General features: G+C 56.2%; 1 protein-coding gene across 2 annotated transcripts in view; it reads right to left on the minus strand.

Annotated features, from left to right (window-relative positions):
* EPHB2 (EPH receptor B2) overlaps nucleotides 1-12,090 on the minus strand; it is a 128,855-nt gene that overhangs the window by 77,781 nt on the left and 38,984 nt on the right. For both annotated transcript variants that reach the window (XM_063417064.1, XM_063417063.1), the window contains exon 3: nucleotides 8,587-9,271. In XM_063417064.1, the coding sequence (XP_063273134.1) occupies nucleotides 8,587-9,271 (685 nt within the window). The remainder of the gene's footprint in view (nucleotides 1-8,586; nucleotides 9,272-12,090) is intronic.

The raw sequence follows: 12,090 nt of genomic DNA on the forward strand, positions 1-12,090 counted from the left end.
TTCACAGGTTGTCACAATGTATTCACACACCTTTTGGCTGCCAAAGCACAGAGCTGGTGGCTCCAGGCCTGACCACAACCTTTTCCTGCCTCTCCCTCCCGGGCTGCTTTCCAGACCCAGCAACTTTTACTTTCCTGCTCATGCCATTCCCTGTTCCCCATTTTCCAGTCTTCAAGACTTTTGCTATCCTGCAAACTACCAGTTTCTCTGGTCCTGCAGCCAGTTTCCCCACAAGCTGGACTCCAGCAAAAGCATCCAAGCCAGATGGGCAGGGGGCTGCTGCCCCATGGGAGGAAAACTCCTGCAGGAGCTCCCAGCCAAGGATGTGGTTCAGAGCCTCTTCTGAGTTCTTGGGAAGCATCCAAAGAAGGTCCTCGAGAATGGGGAAGGGTCTGGAGGGGAAGGCAGGAGGTGTTTAAGTCCCAACCACCCACACAAGGACTGGGCATCACAGAGCAGTGCCACCAAACCTAAGGTCTCCTTCAAAACATGACAGTAAAAGTGTATTTTCCTTGGCCAAACCTAATTAAACCTCGTTTGAAGTTTGGTGTGTGTTAACAAAGCCATTGTATGAGATATGAACACTTTGATTCCATTTCCCAACCTTTATGGGGACTTTTCTGTACACTTCCCAGTGATAGATTAGGTTTCTAAGGCATATGGGGAACAATAACGAGTTTCCCTGGAGCTAATTAAGCTAATCATGGCTTACAGATTAAATTCTCTGGAAGGTTTTTACCTTGTGTGGCTGAAATCAAAGAGCTGTGATCTTACTGAGCACATCTGACTCATCTGACATCAGAAAAATTTTAAGTCAGTGCAGAGAATGTAGGAGGGTATTTCCCAAAATTAAATGTTCAACACAATCTCTTGGCTTTGGCCCAGCTTGCTGAAAAATTTCAAATGAAAACCAAAAAAATCCTCAAAAGAAGTATTTTCTCCAATTTTCCTCAAGTTACATACAATGAAAAATATTCTTCTCTTGCCCCATAATAATCCAGCACTGGGAGGAATTCAAGGAAAAATCCTCCTTCCCCCCCCAGATCTCTGAGCTCTTTCAATCAAGGGAAAAAACTAATGGCAAAAAGACTCTTCATTTTATGGCAATAATGAGTTAAAATCCTGCAATCCCGGGCCTGAATCCCAGCTATTCATTCCAGCTCCTCTTAATGTTTACCACTTTTCTCAGAAAAAAAAAAAAAAAAAAAAAAGGAGGGGGGGAGCAGGGAAAAGGGAGGCCAAGGGAAGGAGGGAGAGGAATAAACGCTGCTCTCCCACCGGTGTTGGCACAGGATGCTGCCAGAGCTGCTATTCCCTGCTCACATGGGTGTAGCAGCACCAGGAATGTGCTGTTTGATCCAAAATGCTGTTTCATCATGTAAAAAAATAAGTCAGGGGGAGATTTTCTCCCGGGTGCACACCAGCTGCAGGAAAGCACCCGCGTTAGTGAGTGTCCCTGTGCCCCAGAGGGGTCCCCACCCCCAGGGCTGCTTTCACTCACCTCCCCACATCTCCTCGCTGATCCCAGCACAGTGGGGTGGGGGGAACAGCCTGTCCCAGAGTGGGAAGGGGGGCAGAGACCATCCCTGAAGCTCTGTGTGATTTTCAAGATCCCTTCCAACCCAAATCCATGTGAGACCTTGAGCAGAGGGATGGAGGGGCTGGGGCAGAGGGACTGGGAAGCAGCAGCTGTGGCAGGCAGAGGAAATGCAACACTCCACCATGCTTCTCTGAGGAATGGCCATCATCTCTATCAGGAAATTACTGCTGGGTTTTGCTGGATCTGAGATCTCCATCCTTTCCTCCAACCCAAGGGATTTGTGTCCTGCCCACACTGATAAATGAGAAGATGCTGCTCCCCTCTGGGCTCCCATGGGCTGCTCTCAGGTCACCTCGTGCATCCTGCTGGGTTCTTTCCTACACCATCACAGCAGGGCTGGGAGAACTCTGCAACCTCCTGCTGCTCAAAATCCACTCTCACGTCCTGGAAAATCTCATCCTCTCCCTTTCTCTGTAGAGAAAATACTTCTGTGGAAGGTCTCAGTGCATTCCTTGTCTTGAAAGCGAAATGAGAAAGGAACTCTCATCTCTGTTGTTTCCCAAGAAGTGTAGCTCCTCAGAAGCTGCATGTCCTGTTCCAAGATCCATCTCCCTCCTCTGGCAGAACATCTCCTGCCCCACTCGTGGACCATCTGTGACCCTCCCTGTGAGATCAGCATCCCTTGAGGCTTCACACTGCCAGCAAATCAATACCTCAACCTCCCTGTGTGACACTCCCTTGCTCTGCCAAGCTCCCCCAGGTCCCATTCCAACCTCCCAAAGCCCAAATTCCAACAGGAATGTGCAGAGGACAAGCACCAGGCAGGTGTGGAGTGGCTCCCAGTGAGCAGCTGCAGTCCCCACCACAGCCCTAATTGGATTCACAACATGGAGGGGTCAGCAAGAAGAATCAAAGCCATGGAAAGAAAGACTCTGTATTCTTGCTTCCCAGACAGAGAGGGAGGAGAGGGAGAAGCCCCAAAAGCAGTATCCAACAATGCCACCGAGCCCCGGCCGGCTGGGAGCATTCAAATTGTCAACAAGCCTGTAGAAAAGGCAGACAAATTCCTGTTTTGTACTTGGGAAGGAGCCAGGTGATGTCATCATCTTCGAGGATGATGGTGGAATACTTTCCATTCCAGCAGTAACTCAAGATGTTAAATAGCAGCCACTAAAGTTAAACATTGCTAAATCACACTGTCAGGGCAGCCCCTACCTCAGGGGGTGTAGGGAGAGGGCTGATGGGCTGGGGCACACTCAGAGCTCACTTTCCACACGCCCGCCATGAGGCAACAGGGTGTTTCAGAGATGGAGGAAAAAGCTATTTACTAGATGAGGCAGTTGTGGTTATTTCAGGATTGCAACGTCAGTACCAGTCAAATGAGGCTGTGAGAGCTCCAGGACTGGGTCAGTGAGGGATTAAAGGCAGGTAGGGATAGTAGTGCCAACCTGCATGCACTTAGGGAAAACAGATTAAGGAAATTAGCCTTGTACGGGTTTTTGATGCAATTACAAGATTGACTGGGGGGGTAATGGCATTAATGTCACACCCCCCAAACCTCTGCAGAGCCTTTCCCTGGCTAGCACACGGGATATTTTGATTCTGAAATCAGTGGCTCCACCGACACCGTGGGACATCCTCGATGAATTAAAACTTGGCAGGCAGACGCGGTGCGGCCGCGGATCTGAGCGGGGCTGCTCCTGCTGCAGCCAACAAACGTGGCTCATGCCTCTGGGCTGTTTAACATTTTTATCAATGACCCAGGAGAAAGCCCACAGTGTTCCCAATAAAGTGAGCTGTTGACATGGAAGCTGTGGTGTGGTAAACACTAAGAATGATGGGATCCCGGTGCAGCAAACCTGGGGAACTGAGCAGAAGCAAGGAATGTGCATTTCAGTACAGATGAGTCAAAACACACCCAACAAGGACAAGGATGCAGTCCCAGTTCTCCCAGTCCCACAAGGAAGGACAAGGATCCTTCAAAGGCACACAGGGTAATGCCATTGCCAAAATAGTTATATGAAGGGGAGATGCAGGCAGAGGGAATCTCAGCATCCCCCTTGGCATGCAGCTGACTGCCATGAGCAGCCTGGATGTGGGGAACTGGATCTGCCAAAGGAAAGGCTAAAGCAGTGCCAAGGGCTGGGAAGAGCCAAAAAAGTTGGCTGAAAGCCTTGCCAGAGGACCAGGGGCCAAAGATTACCCTTAAACAGGCACATGGAGCACAGAGGTGTGGCGATGGATGGAGCTCTCTGAGGTGGGAGCGCCAGGCACAGCAGAGTGAGGAGGCAGGGACAACCTCTGGAAGCATTTAACGGGCAGTTCTCTGTCTCTGGAAACATTTCCAGAACAATTGGCTGTATCTGCTCCAGTTCAACCAGGAATGCTTCCTGGAAGAACTCGATTACCCCTAGAGCCTTACAATTTATTGGCTGAGGAGGCCCAGACCCGAAACAGGCACAGAGCCATAAATAGCCTCTTATCATGAAAACATCATGTCCTTGTGACTGTGAGACAGCTCGGACAGGCCCTACTCCAGCACGTTGGGGAGCTGCTCTCTGCCCTCAGCACATGCTTGGCCCCCTCCAAATCCCAAGTACAGCTTGGCTGCTTCCCCTGCTCTGTGCTGGAGGGATGGCTCAGGGTCCTTGTCACACGTGCTTGTCACGCCTGAGCCCGTGTCCCCCACACACAGTGGGCTGCTGCCCTGGACATCAAAATCATGGAGGGAAGGAGACCCTGCTGAGCCCTGGGGCTGCCCTCAGGGGAGGTCCAGGTCTACCTTGAGCAGCAAAATCACAGAGTCACAGAATGTTCTGGGTTGGAAGGGACCTTAAAGCTCATCCAGTGTCATCCCTGCCATGGCCAGGGACACCTCCCACTGTCCCAGATTGCTCCAAGCCCTGTCCAGCCTGGCCTTGGACACTGCCAGGGATCCAGGGACAGCCACAGCTGCTCTGGGCACCCTGTGCCAGGGCCTCCCTACCCTCACAGCCAAGAATCCCTTCCCAATATCCCACCCATCCCTGCCCTCTGGCAGTGGAAGCCATTCCCTGTGTCCTGTCCCTCCATCCCTTGTCCCCAGTCCCTTTCCAGCTCTCCTGGAGCCCCTTTAGGCCCTGGCAGGGGCTCTGAGGTCTCGCTGGAGCCCTCTCTTCTCCAGGTGAACCCCCGAGCTGTCCCAGCCTGGCTGCAGAGTAGAGGAGCCCTAGTCCTGAGAACCTTCTGTGGCCTCCTCTGGACTCACTCCAGCAGCTCTACATCCTTCTGATGTTGGGGACCCCAGAGCTGGAGGGAGCATTGCAGGAGGGTCTCACAGAAGTGGAGTAGGGGGACAGAGAACAGAGAAGAGAGCCAAGGAGAAGACAGCTGCCAGCATGAATCTAACCTGGTTTCTCCTCCTCCCATCAGGTCACCAGCTCCTCTCTTCCTCAGAAGGGCCTGTGACCCCAAGGGACAACAGCAGATGTCTCTGACAGTCAGAGAGTGTCACCACCACCTTCTGCAGGGCAAACCCATCCCTTGTCACCCCAGCAAGACCAGGACTCCCTGCACTCACTGCTGTACAAGCACAACAAAGAGAACGCAGGGACCAGATCTAGCGATGGAGAGGAGCTGCAAAAGGGATGAAGGGCTGAGTTTCTGGGAGCAGCAGCCATCAGGTGCTGGCCCTGAGCAGGCACAGGCAGCGTCCATCCTCTGTCCAGCCAGCCCAGCGAACACAATGGCTCTGCCTCCACCGTGGCTGAGCGGAGCCAATGGATACGGGAGGCAGAGGGAGAAACGCGCTTCGTGTGCTGCATGGGAGGGACGGGGAGGGGAGGGAGGGGAGAGGCGCAGACAAAGAACAGGGAGATGGAGAGAAAAGATGCAGGCAGGGAGCAGAAGGTGAAGCAGGGAGGACGGGGTGTGTGTGGAGCCCCTCGGCAGCGCGGAGCTGGGGAGCGAGCAGAGAGGAGCGCGCAGCCAGCCCCTCGCAGGGCCCTGCGGGAGAGGCAAGGCAGGCCCGGCGAAATGAAAATCTCTTAACCACACAGAATTGTTAACTGCCCCCAAATCCTTTTGTGCTGGGGTTGCGAGCTTAGAAGAGCTTAAGCTGTTAGATGCATGAACTTCCTCCATAAATATCCCTTGTGCGCGCCGCCGTGAGCGGGCTGCCGTGCTATTAGCCAGATGAAAAACCCAGCAGAGAAAATGAGCAGCTCCTCCAGCTGCACACAGGGGTTGTCCATTCCTTGGGATGCCCTTCTGTCCACTCCTTGGGACGCCCTTATGTCCATTCCTCCTTTTCCACCTGGACCCCTTGGTGGGGCAGGACCCCACGGCCCCCCATGCTCCCTGCCACGTCCTGTTTGTGCGCCCGAGTGAGTGAGAGAACTTCACCCCCGAAAGCCAAGCTCGGATTTGCTTTTGTTTTGCTTCTGGAGAGGGGCCCAGATTCCCTCCCACTCCTGGAAACAGGAGCAAACCTGCCAGCCACATGTAGGAGTGAGTCCTCCAAGGCAGGCGGCTCTGCCGCTGCCTCCGCGGGGAGCAGGGGCAGGGAGCCGTCGGGAGGAGGGCAGGGATGCAGGGATGCAGGGATGCAGGGATGCAGGGATGCATCCCGCAGGTCCTCTCCGAGCACAGCTGGGGCCACCAGCCCTCCCCAGCCCTTTGTGGGGCTCACTGGGAGGGCCGGGAGAGGATGCTGTCCTGCCAGCTCTGTGGCTGGCTCTCCTCCCAGTCCCCACTCCTCCTCTTGGGGCTGCCAGGGAAAAACGGAGGGGGTGTCCCAGTTTGGCACAGTCCTGGGGCACATCCAGCCTTGACTCCATGCGAGAAGGGGAAGGGAAAGAAGGAACCAGGAAGGCAAAGGCAAAGAATGAAGGGAAAGGGGAAGAAAAGATGAGGGGAAGAAGGAAATAGGAAGGGGAAGGTGAAGGGGGAGGGGAAGGGGAAACGGAAGGGGAAGGGAAAGGGGAAGGGGGAAGGTAAGGAGAACAGAAAAGAAAGGAGAAAGGAGAAAGGGGAAAGGGAAAGGGAAAGGGAAAGGGAAAGGGAAAGGGAAAGGGAAAGGGAAAGGGAAAGGGAAAGGGAAAGGGAAAGGGAAAGGGAAAGGGAAAAGGGAAAGGGAAAAGGGAAAGGAAAAGGAAAAGGGAAAAGGGAAAAGGGAAGGGGAAAAGGAGGCAGCCCCGGAGCCAGCTGCCCCATGGAGACGATGGGCTGCCGGCCACCGCGTGATTAATGAGGGCGGGGAGCGCGGGGCCGGCGCTCGCCAGCACCGGCTGCACAAACAGCTGCCGAGGTACCGGACCTCCCAAAATCCCGCTGCTGCCCAGACAAAGAGGGGACCGGCCTCTCCCTCTTCTCGCTCTCTCCATTTCCCACCGCTCCTGCCTGTTCTGTCCCCCCCAGCCCTGCGGGGACAGGGCTCTGCAGGAGGGGTCCGGGACTCCCGGGCCATGCGAGGGCACTGCCCCTAGGCTGGGCTCGCAGGGCACCGGGGAGCTCCCCGAGAACCCCCGGCTGCATCAGAGCACGGCACTGTGCAGGGCTGGGTCTGCTCGCGTTAAAAAGTGAGACGGAAAAGCTGCCATGAATCACAGGGGCTTTCTGGTGCTGCCACGGATGCTTCACTTGGGAGTTGTAAAACCCCCGTCTGCCCTTCGAGGCAGGGATTAGCCGGGCTCAGCTTGCAGCAGAACTTCCTTGCTGTCCCCATCCCCACCCCTGCGAAGGCTGGAAGACACTTGATCTGCCCGAGCTCGGTGGGAAGAAGCATTCAGTGGCTAAGTGAGGAGTAGCTGAAATCATGGATATTAAATGATCCCCACAGCACACCAGGACCTGAATTTTGGTGCATGAGCAGCCCAGCCACCAGCAGCAGACACAGAGCCCTCTCCAAAGGGACCGTACCGCCTGGAGTGCCTACTGAGCACAATCAGATTGTCCATTCTGCTCTTCAGCGTGTCTGTCTCCCACTACCAGCACCTTCCCCATGCTGGGTTCTACTCAGCCACCCCCTCACAGTCAGAAGGGAGGAGACACAGCTCCTCCCTTGGCTCTGCAGTGGCCACCGAGGTATCTAGAGCTGATCTCAGAAGCCCTGGCTCTGCTTGGAGCGTGCTGATGCTATTGGAACCGCAGAAGGATTGGGATGTTCAGCCAGGACAGGGGGAAAAAGATCCTCTTTGCCAGACTCTGTGGTTTGCTCCATGCATGGCAGAGCTGCAGGTGCCCATCACACAGCTCTGGGGTCCCCACCTCCCTCCCAGCAACCCCAGGAGCCCCTTTTTCAACCTTCCCGAACCCGTGTATGACTGGACAGGAGCACAGACATCAGCTCAGGGAGGGGGGAGCTGAGCCTCTTGCTGGCTTGGGACCACACTGGCTCCATGGTGCTCAGCAGGCATTCACAGAGTCTGCTTTGAACATCTACAGGGGCAGAAGAACATCTACAGGGGCAGAAGAACATCTACAGAGGCAGGAGAACATCTACAGGCGCAGGAGAACATCTGCAGGGGCAGGAGAACATCTACAGAGGGAGAACATTTATAGGGCAGGAAACCTCTGGCAGTTGAGGAGCACAGGGGCCAGGTAGCTCTGAACAGGCCATGACCATGCCCTGCCCTGGGCCATTTGCACCTCACCAGGAAAACACTGTAGACAACTTGTTCCCTCCCACTGCACCCCTTTGGGGACCCTGCATTCCCACTCCCCTCATCCAAGAAGAGATTCAGCCCATGCCAAAGCACACAGCAAAACCAACAGCGTAACAGCTTCAGTATTTTGGGAGACAAACGCAGACTGGTGACGTGCACACGTGTGTGCCTCCAAAAACTGGAGAGCACGGATGGCACCAGCAACAGGTGCCAGCCCTGAACCCAGCGGCTCTGGGGACCCAAAGGTCATGCACAGCAACAGATGGATGAGCCTAGGGCAGGGAGTGAGGAGCTGGGCAAGCACACAAACCCCTCTACCGCCCCTGCCCAAGGAGGGTTCATGGAGATCCCAGATGCAAACCCCGAGTGCCCGCGGCAGCAGCAGAGCAGGCCCGTGGTTACCTCTGCAGACGGTCCCGTTCTCCACCGACTCGTAGCCGGCGCGGCACATGCAGCGGCCGATGGGCACCAGCCACTCGCCGTCGCCGTTGCAGTACAGCTTGATGGGCACGTCCACCTCCTCGGCGTTGGCAATGCACGTGCCCCTGGCTGCCACCAGCGAGGTGCTCTCCGCTCCCGACAGCGTCTCCTGGAAGACGGCCCCGTTCTGGATCACACGGGGACACTTGCGGTAGAAGACGCGGACGGCGATCAGGGACATGCAGCCCCCGTAGTCCTGGAAGGCCAGGTAGAACCCGTTCTTGGAGACGGGCCCGAAGCTGCGCACCTCGGTGTTGATCTTCATCACCCGCCCGCCCAAGTCCACCTGCGAGAAGCTCTCATCGGCGGCGATCGTGTCCACCTTCATCCAAGGGTTCTCCATCCAGTTAGGAAAAGTCTTGGTGGCCGAGTCAAAGTCCGACTCAAAATAGTACAGGTTGAAAGTCTCCTTACAGGAGCCTGGGACGTTTGGGATGCTGCTGCAGTCCCGGACAGAAAATTTCATCTCCACGTGGATGCGGTGCGCTCCTCTCCTGCGGATGTACTTGGTCCTGAGCCAGTTGTTCTGGCTGGACTCAAAGACGTTGCACACCTGGTAGGTGCGGATGGTGTTCATGTTCTCATCGTACCCACTCACCTCTTCCCACTGTGGGCAGGACACAGACAGTCAAGGGGCTGCACTGGACGGGTGCTCCCCACCCTCCTCACCTCTTCCCACCCACCCCACTATGTGCCAAGCAGGCTCTGCCAGCAGCACCAGCTGCCCCTCTCTGTGCCCAGCCCATCCCACAGGCTGTCCCAGAGTGCCCAGTACCTCATCCCAGCACCCACCTGCAGGTGACCTGTACCTGCTCGGGCAGGGTTTGACCCACACCACACCCCAGGCAGGCTCCAAAAGGGGCCCCTCGGGGCCACCTCACTGCCACCAGCACCATGCTCTGCACTGGATTCATGATCAAGCCTCTCTGCTGCTGCTGGGACAGCAAGGCCACTGCTCTGCAGAAATGGTTTCAGTAGGGGCTGTGCCTCTGGCGAAGGAACACGGTGCCTTTTGCACAGGGATTCCCACCAGTGCCACTAGGGTTACAGACATGGCAGGCAGGACCTGCTTCCCCATAAGCCATAAAACCTCCTGGCTGGCTGCAGCCAGTGCCTCCTCCCAGGGGCAGCATGAGACCATGGCCAATCCCACCTTGTTCCCAAAAAGGGAGGTGCTGGGTAAGTCCCACTGGAGCCCTTATCCCTGTCCCCTCGAGGGTCAAATGCTTTGGGGTTCCTCCAGCAGGTGTGCTCAGGTGCCAGCCCCAGCTGTCCTGAACTGGATCTGTGGGATGTAGACATGCCTACAAGCTGTGCCATGACAGCAGCATCCTTCTCAGCAAGACAGCTCGGAGCTGACAGATTTCCCCATGGGAAGCTCTGCCCAGCTCCCCCCAGATGACTGACTCTGCCAGCTCTGGAGGAAGCTCCCTAGAATTACAGAAGAGAATATCCTGAGCTGGAAGGGACCCACAAGGATCATCAAGTCAATGTCCTGGCCCTGCACAATCAACCCAACAATCCCCCCCTGTGCTTGGGAGTGGTGTCCAAACACTCCTGGAGCTCTGGCAGCCTTGGGGCTGTCACCTTTCCCTGGGGAGCCTGGGCAGTGCCCCACCACCCCATGGGAGAAGAACCTTTTCCTAACATCCAGTCTAAACCCCCCTGACACAGTCCCAGCTGTCCCCTTGGGTCCCCACAAAGCTCAGGGCTGCTATGACACCTCCTGGCCTTCTCCAGCTCTTTGCCCTTTTCCCAGGCTGTTTTTTCCCCAAATCCTCCAGTGCTCATTGTCTCCATTCTGTGCAGGATGGGGCCGTGTCAGAGTGGGGGATGCAGGGCACAAGCTGCAGCCCGTAACTGGCCACTGCTCCTCTGTGAGGAGCACCAACAGGGAAGGGTCTTTGTGGGAGAAGAACCCTCAGCTCACAGAGCATCAGCCCCTGCCAGAGTGCAGAGCATCTCCCTGCAGTGCCATCCCCACCCGGGGCACCCGGGTGACGCTGGCAGCAGGGACCAGAGTCCTGCTGGCATGTGACACAGTCCCCGCCAGCTGGAACTGCTCCTCCTGAATTTGTTCATAAACCTGCTCAAGTGGAAGCCGAGCTGTTTCCCATGGATGTTACATCCCCCCAGCACAACCCTGCCCTGGATGGAGGATCACAACACCCAGGGCAGGGCAGCAGCACAGCCCAGGTCCAGTGCCAGGACCAAATCCAGGGAAAATCCTGCAGGAGCAGAGCACCCCCGGCCTCCCAGGTTGTAAATGGCCTCACAAGGGCACCCAGGACTGGGGAGAGAGGCTCAGGAGATGGGAGACAGATTGCTCCTTGCACATCAAGGCTCACAGCCCAACAGAAGGCTGTCAGGGAAGATCCCCAACAGCTCCAACCACTTCAGATTGGCAGTGGCTGTAAATCTGCTGCCAGGGCTGGGGGACGAGAAGAGCATCCTCGCAAAACACAGCCGGAGCATTTGCTTTGTTTTCCAGAAATAAATTTGGTGTGTTAGTGGAAAATTGCAGGATCTCCCTGCTTTTCAGGGCACTGGTTGGGAGGGGATTGAGGGAATCAAGGACAAGGCATGCAGAAGCAATTCCCTCCCTTGCCCTACCTCTGATGTGGCTCTCCCTCACCTGGACCACTCCAGACACCCACCTTGGCAGCCACCAAGACCAAGGGACCCCCCACCCACACCTGCCCAACCCCCAGGGAGGGTAAGGACACGAGCCCAGAGAGCTCAGCCTCGGTCAGGCAGGAGCAGCACAGGGTGGAATGAGGGTCTCCAGGATTTGGGATGAGCAGGAGATGCTGGAGGCAGGGCTTGGGGACATCTATGAATCGAGAGCTTCAGGGCCAGACATAAAGCAAGTGTTTGGGCTTTGGGGTTTTTAATAATCCCCGAAAAGGAGCAACAGCAGCTCCTGTCTTCCAGGTGATGCTGACTGCACCCAACCCAGCCAGTCACCTCTGAGTGGGATGCACTGCCTTCTCCTGCCCGTGGATATGAGGCCACAAAGGCACTGCAGAATTGTCACCCGTGATGAGCACAGAGCAGGGCACCATGTGCTCACATGCCCCCTGAGGGCCCAGAGATGGAGACAGGAGGTGATCCCACCAACCACTGCCCTGTCCAGGTGGGCATCTCCACCCTGCTGGGGGACCTGGCAGCACCCTGGGGACCCCCAGCATCCTCCCACATCCCCGCCACTGCCAGCTCCAGGCTTCCCTTCTCCCAGATGGGAGAGAAAACCACCCCCGTGCGCCAGCCCCTGCGCTTCCCCGACGACGCTTAATTAGAAGCCTCTCCCTTTCTCTCGGCTCTCTAATTAACATGCCGGGAGCTCAAAAGAAGGCAGCAGCACAATAACCCGGGGAGACGGCTTCCAGCAGGCCCCGGCCTCATTACGGCCGGGCTGGGGAGCAG

This window comes from Prinia subflava, chromosome 21 (assembly GCF_021018805.1).
Source record: "Prinia subflava isolate CZ2003 ecotype Zambia chromosome 21, Cam_Psub_1.2, whole genome shotgun sequence".
NCBI classification, from domain to species: Eukaryota; Metazoa; Chordata; class Aves; order Passeriformes; family Cisticolidae; genus Prinia; species Prinia subflava.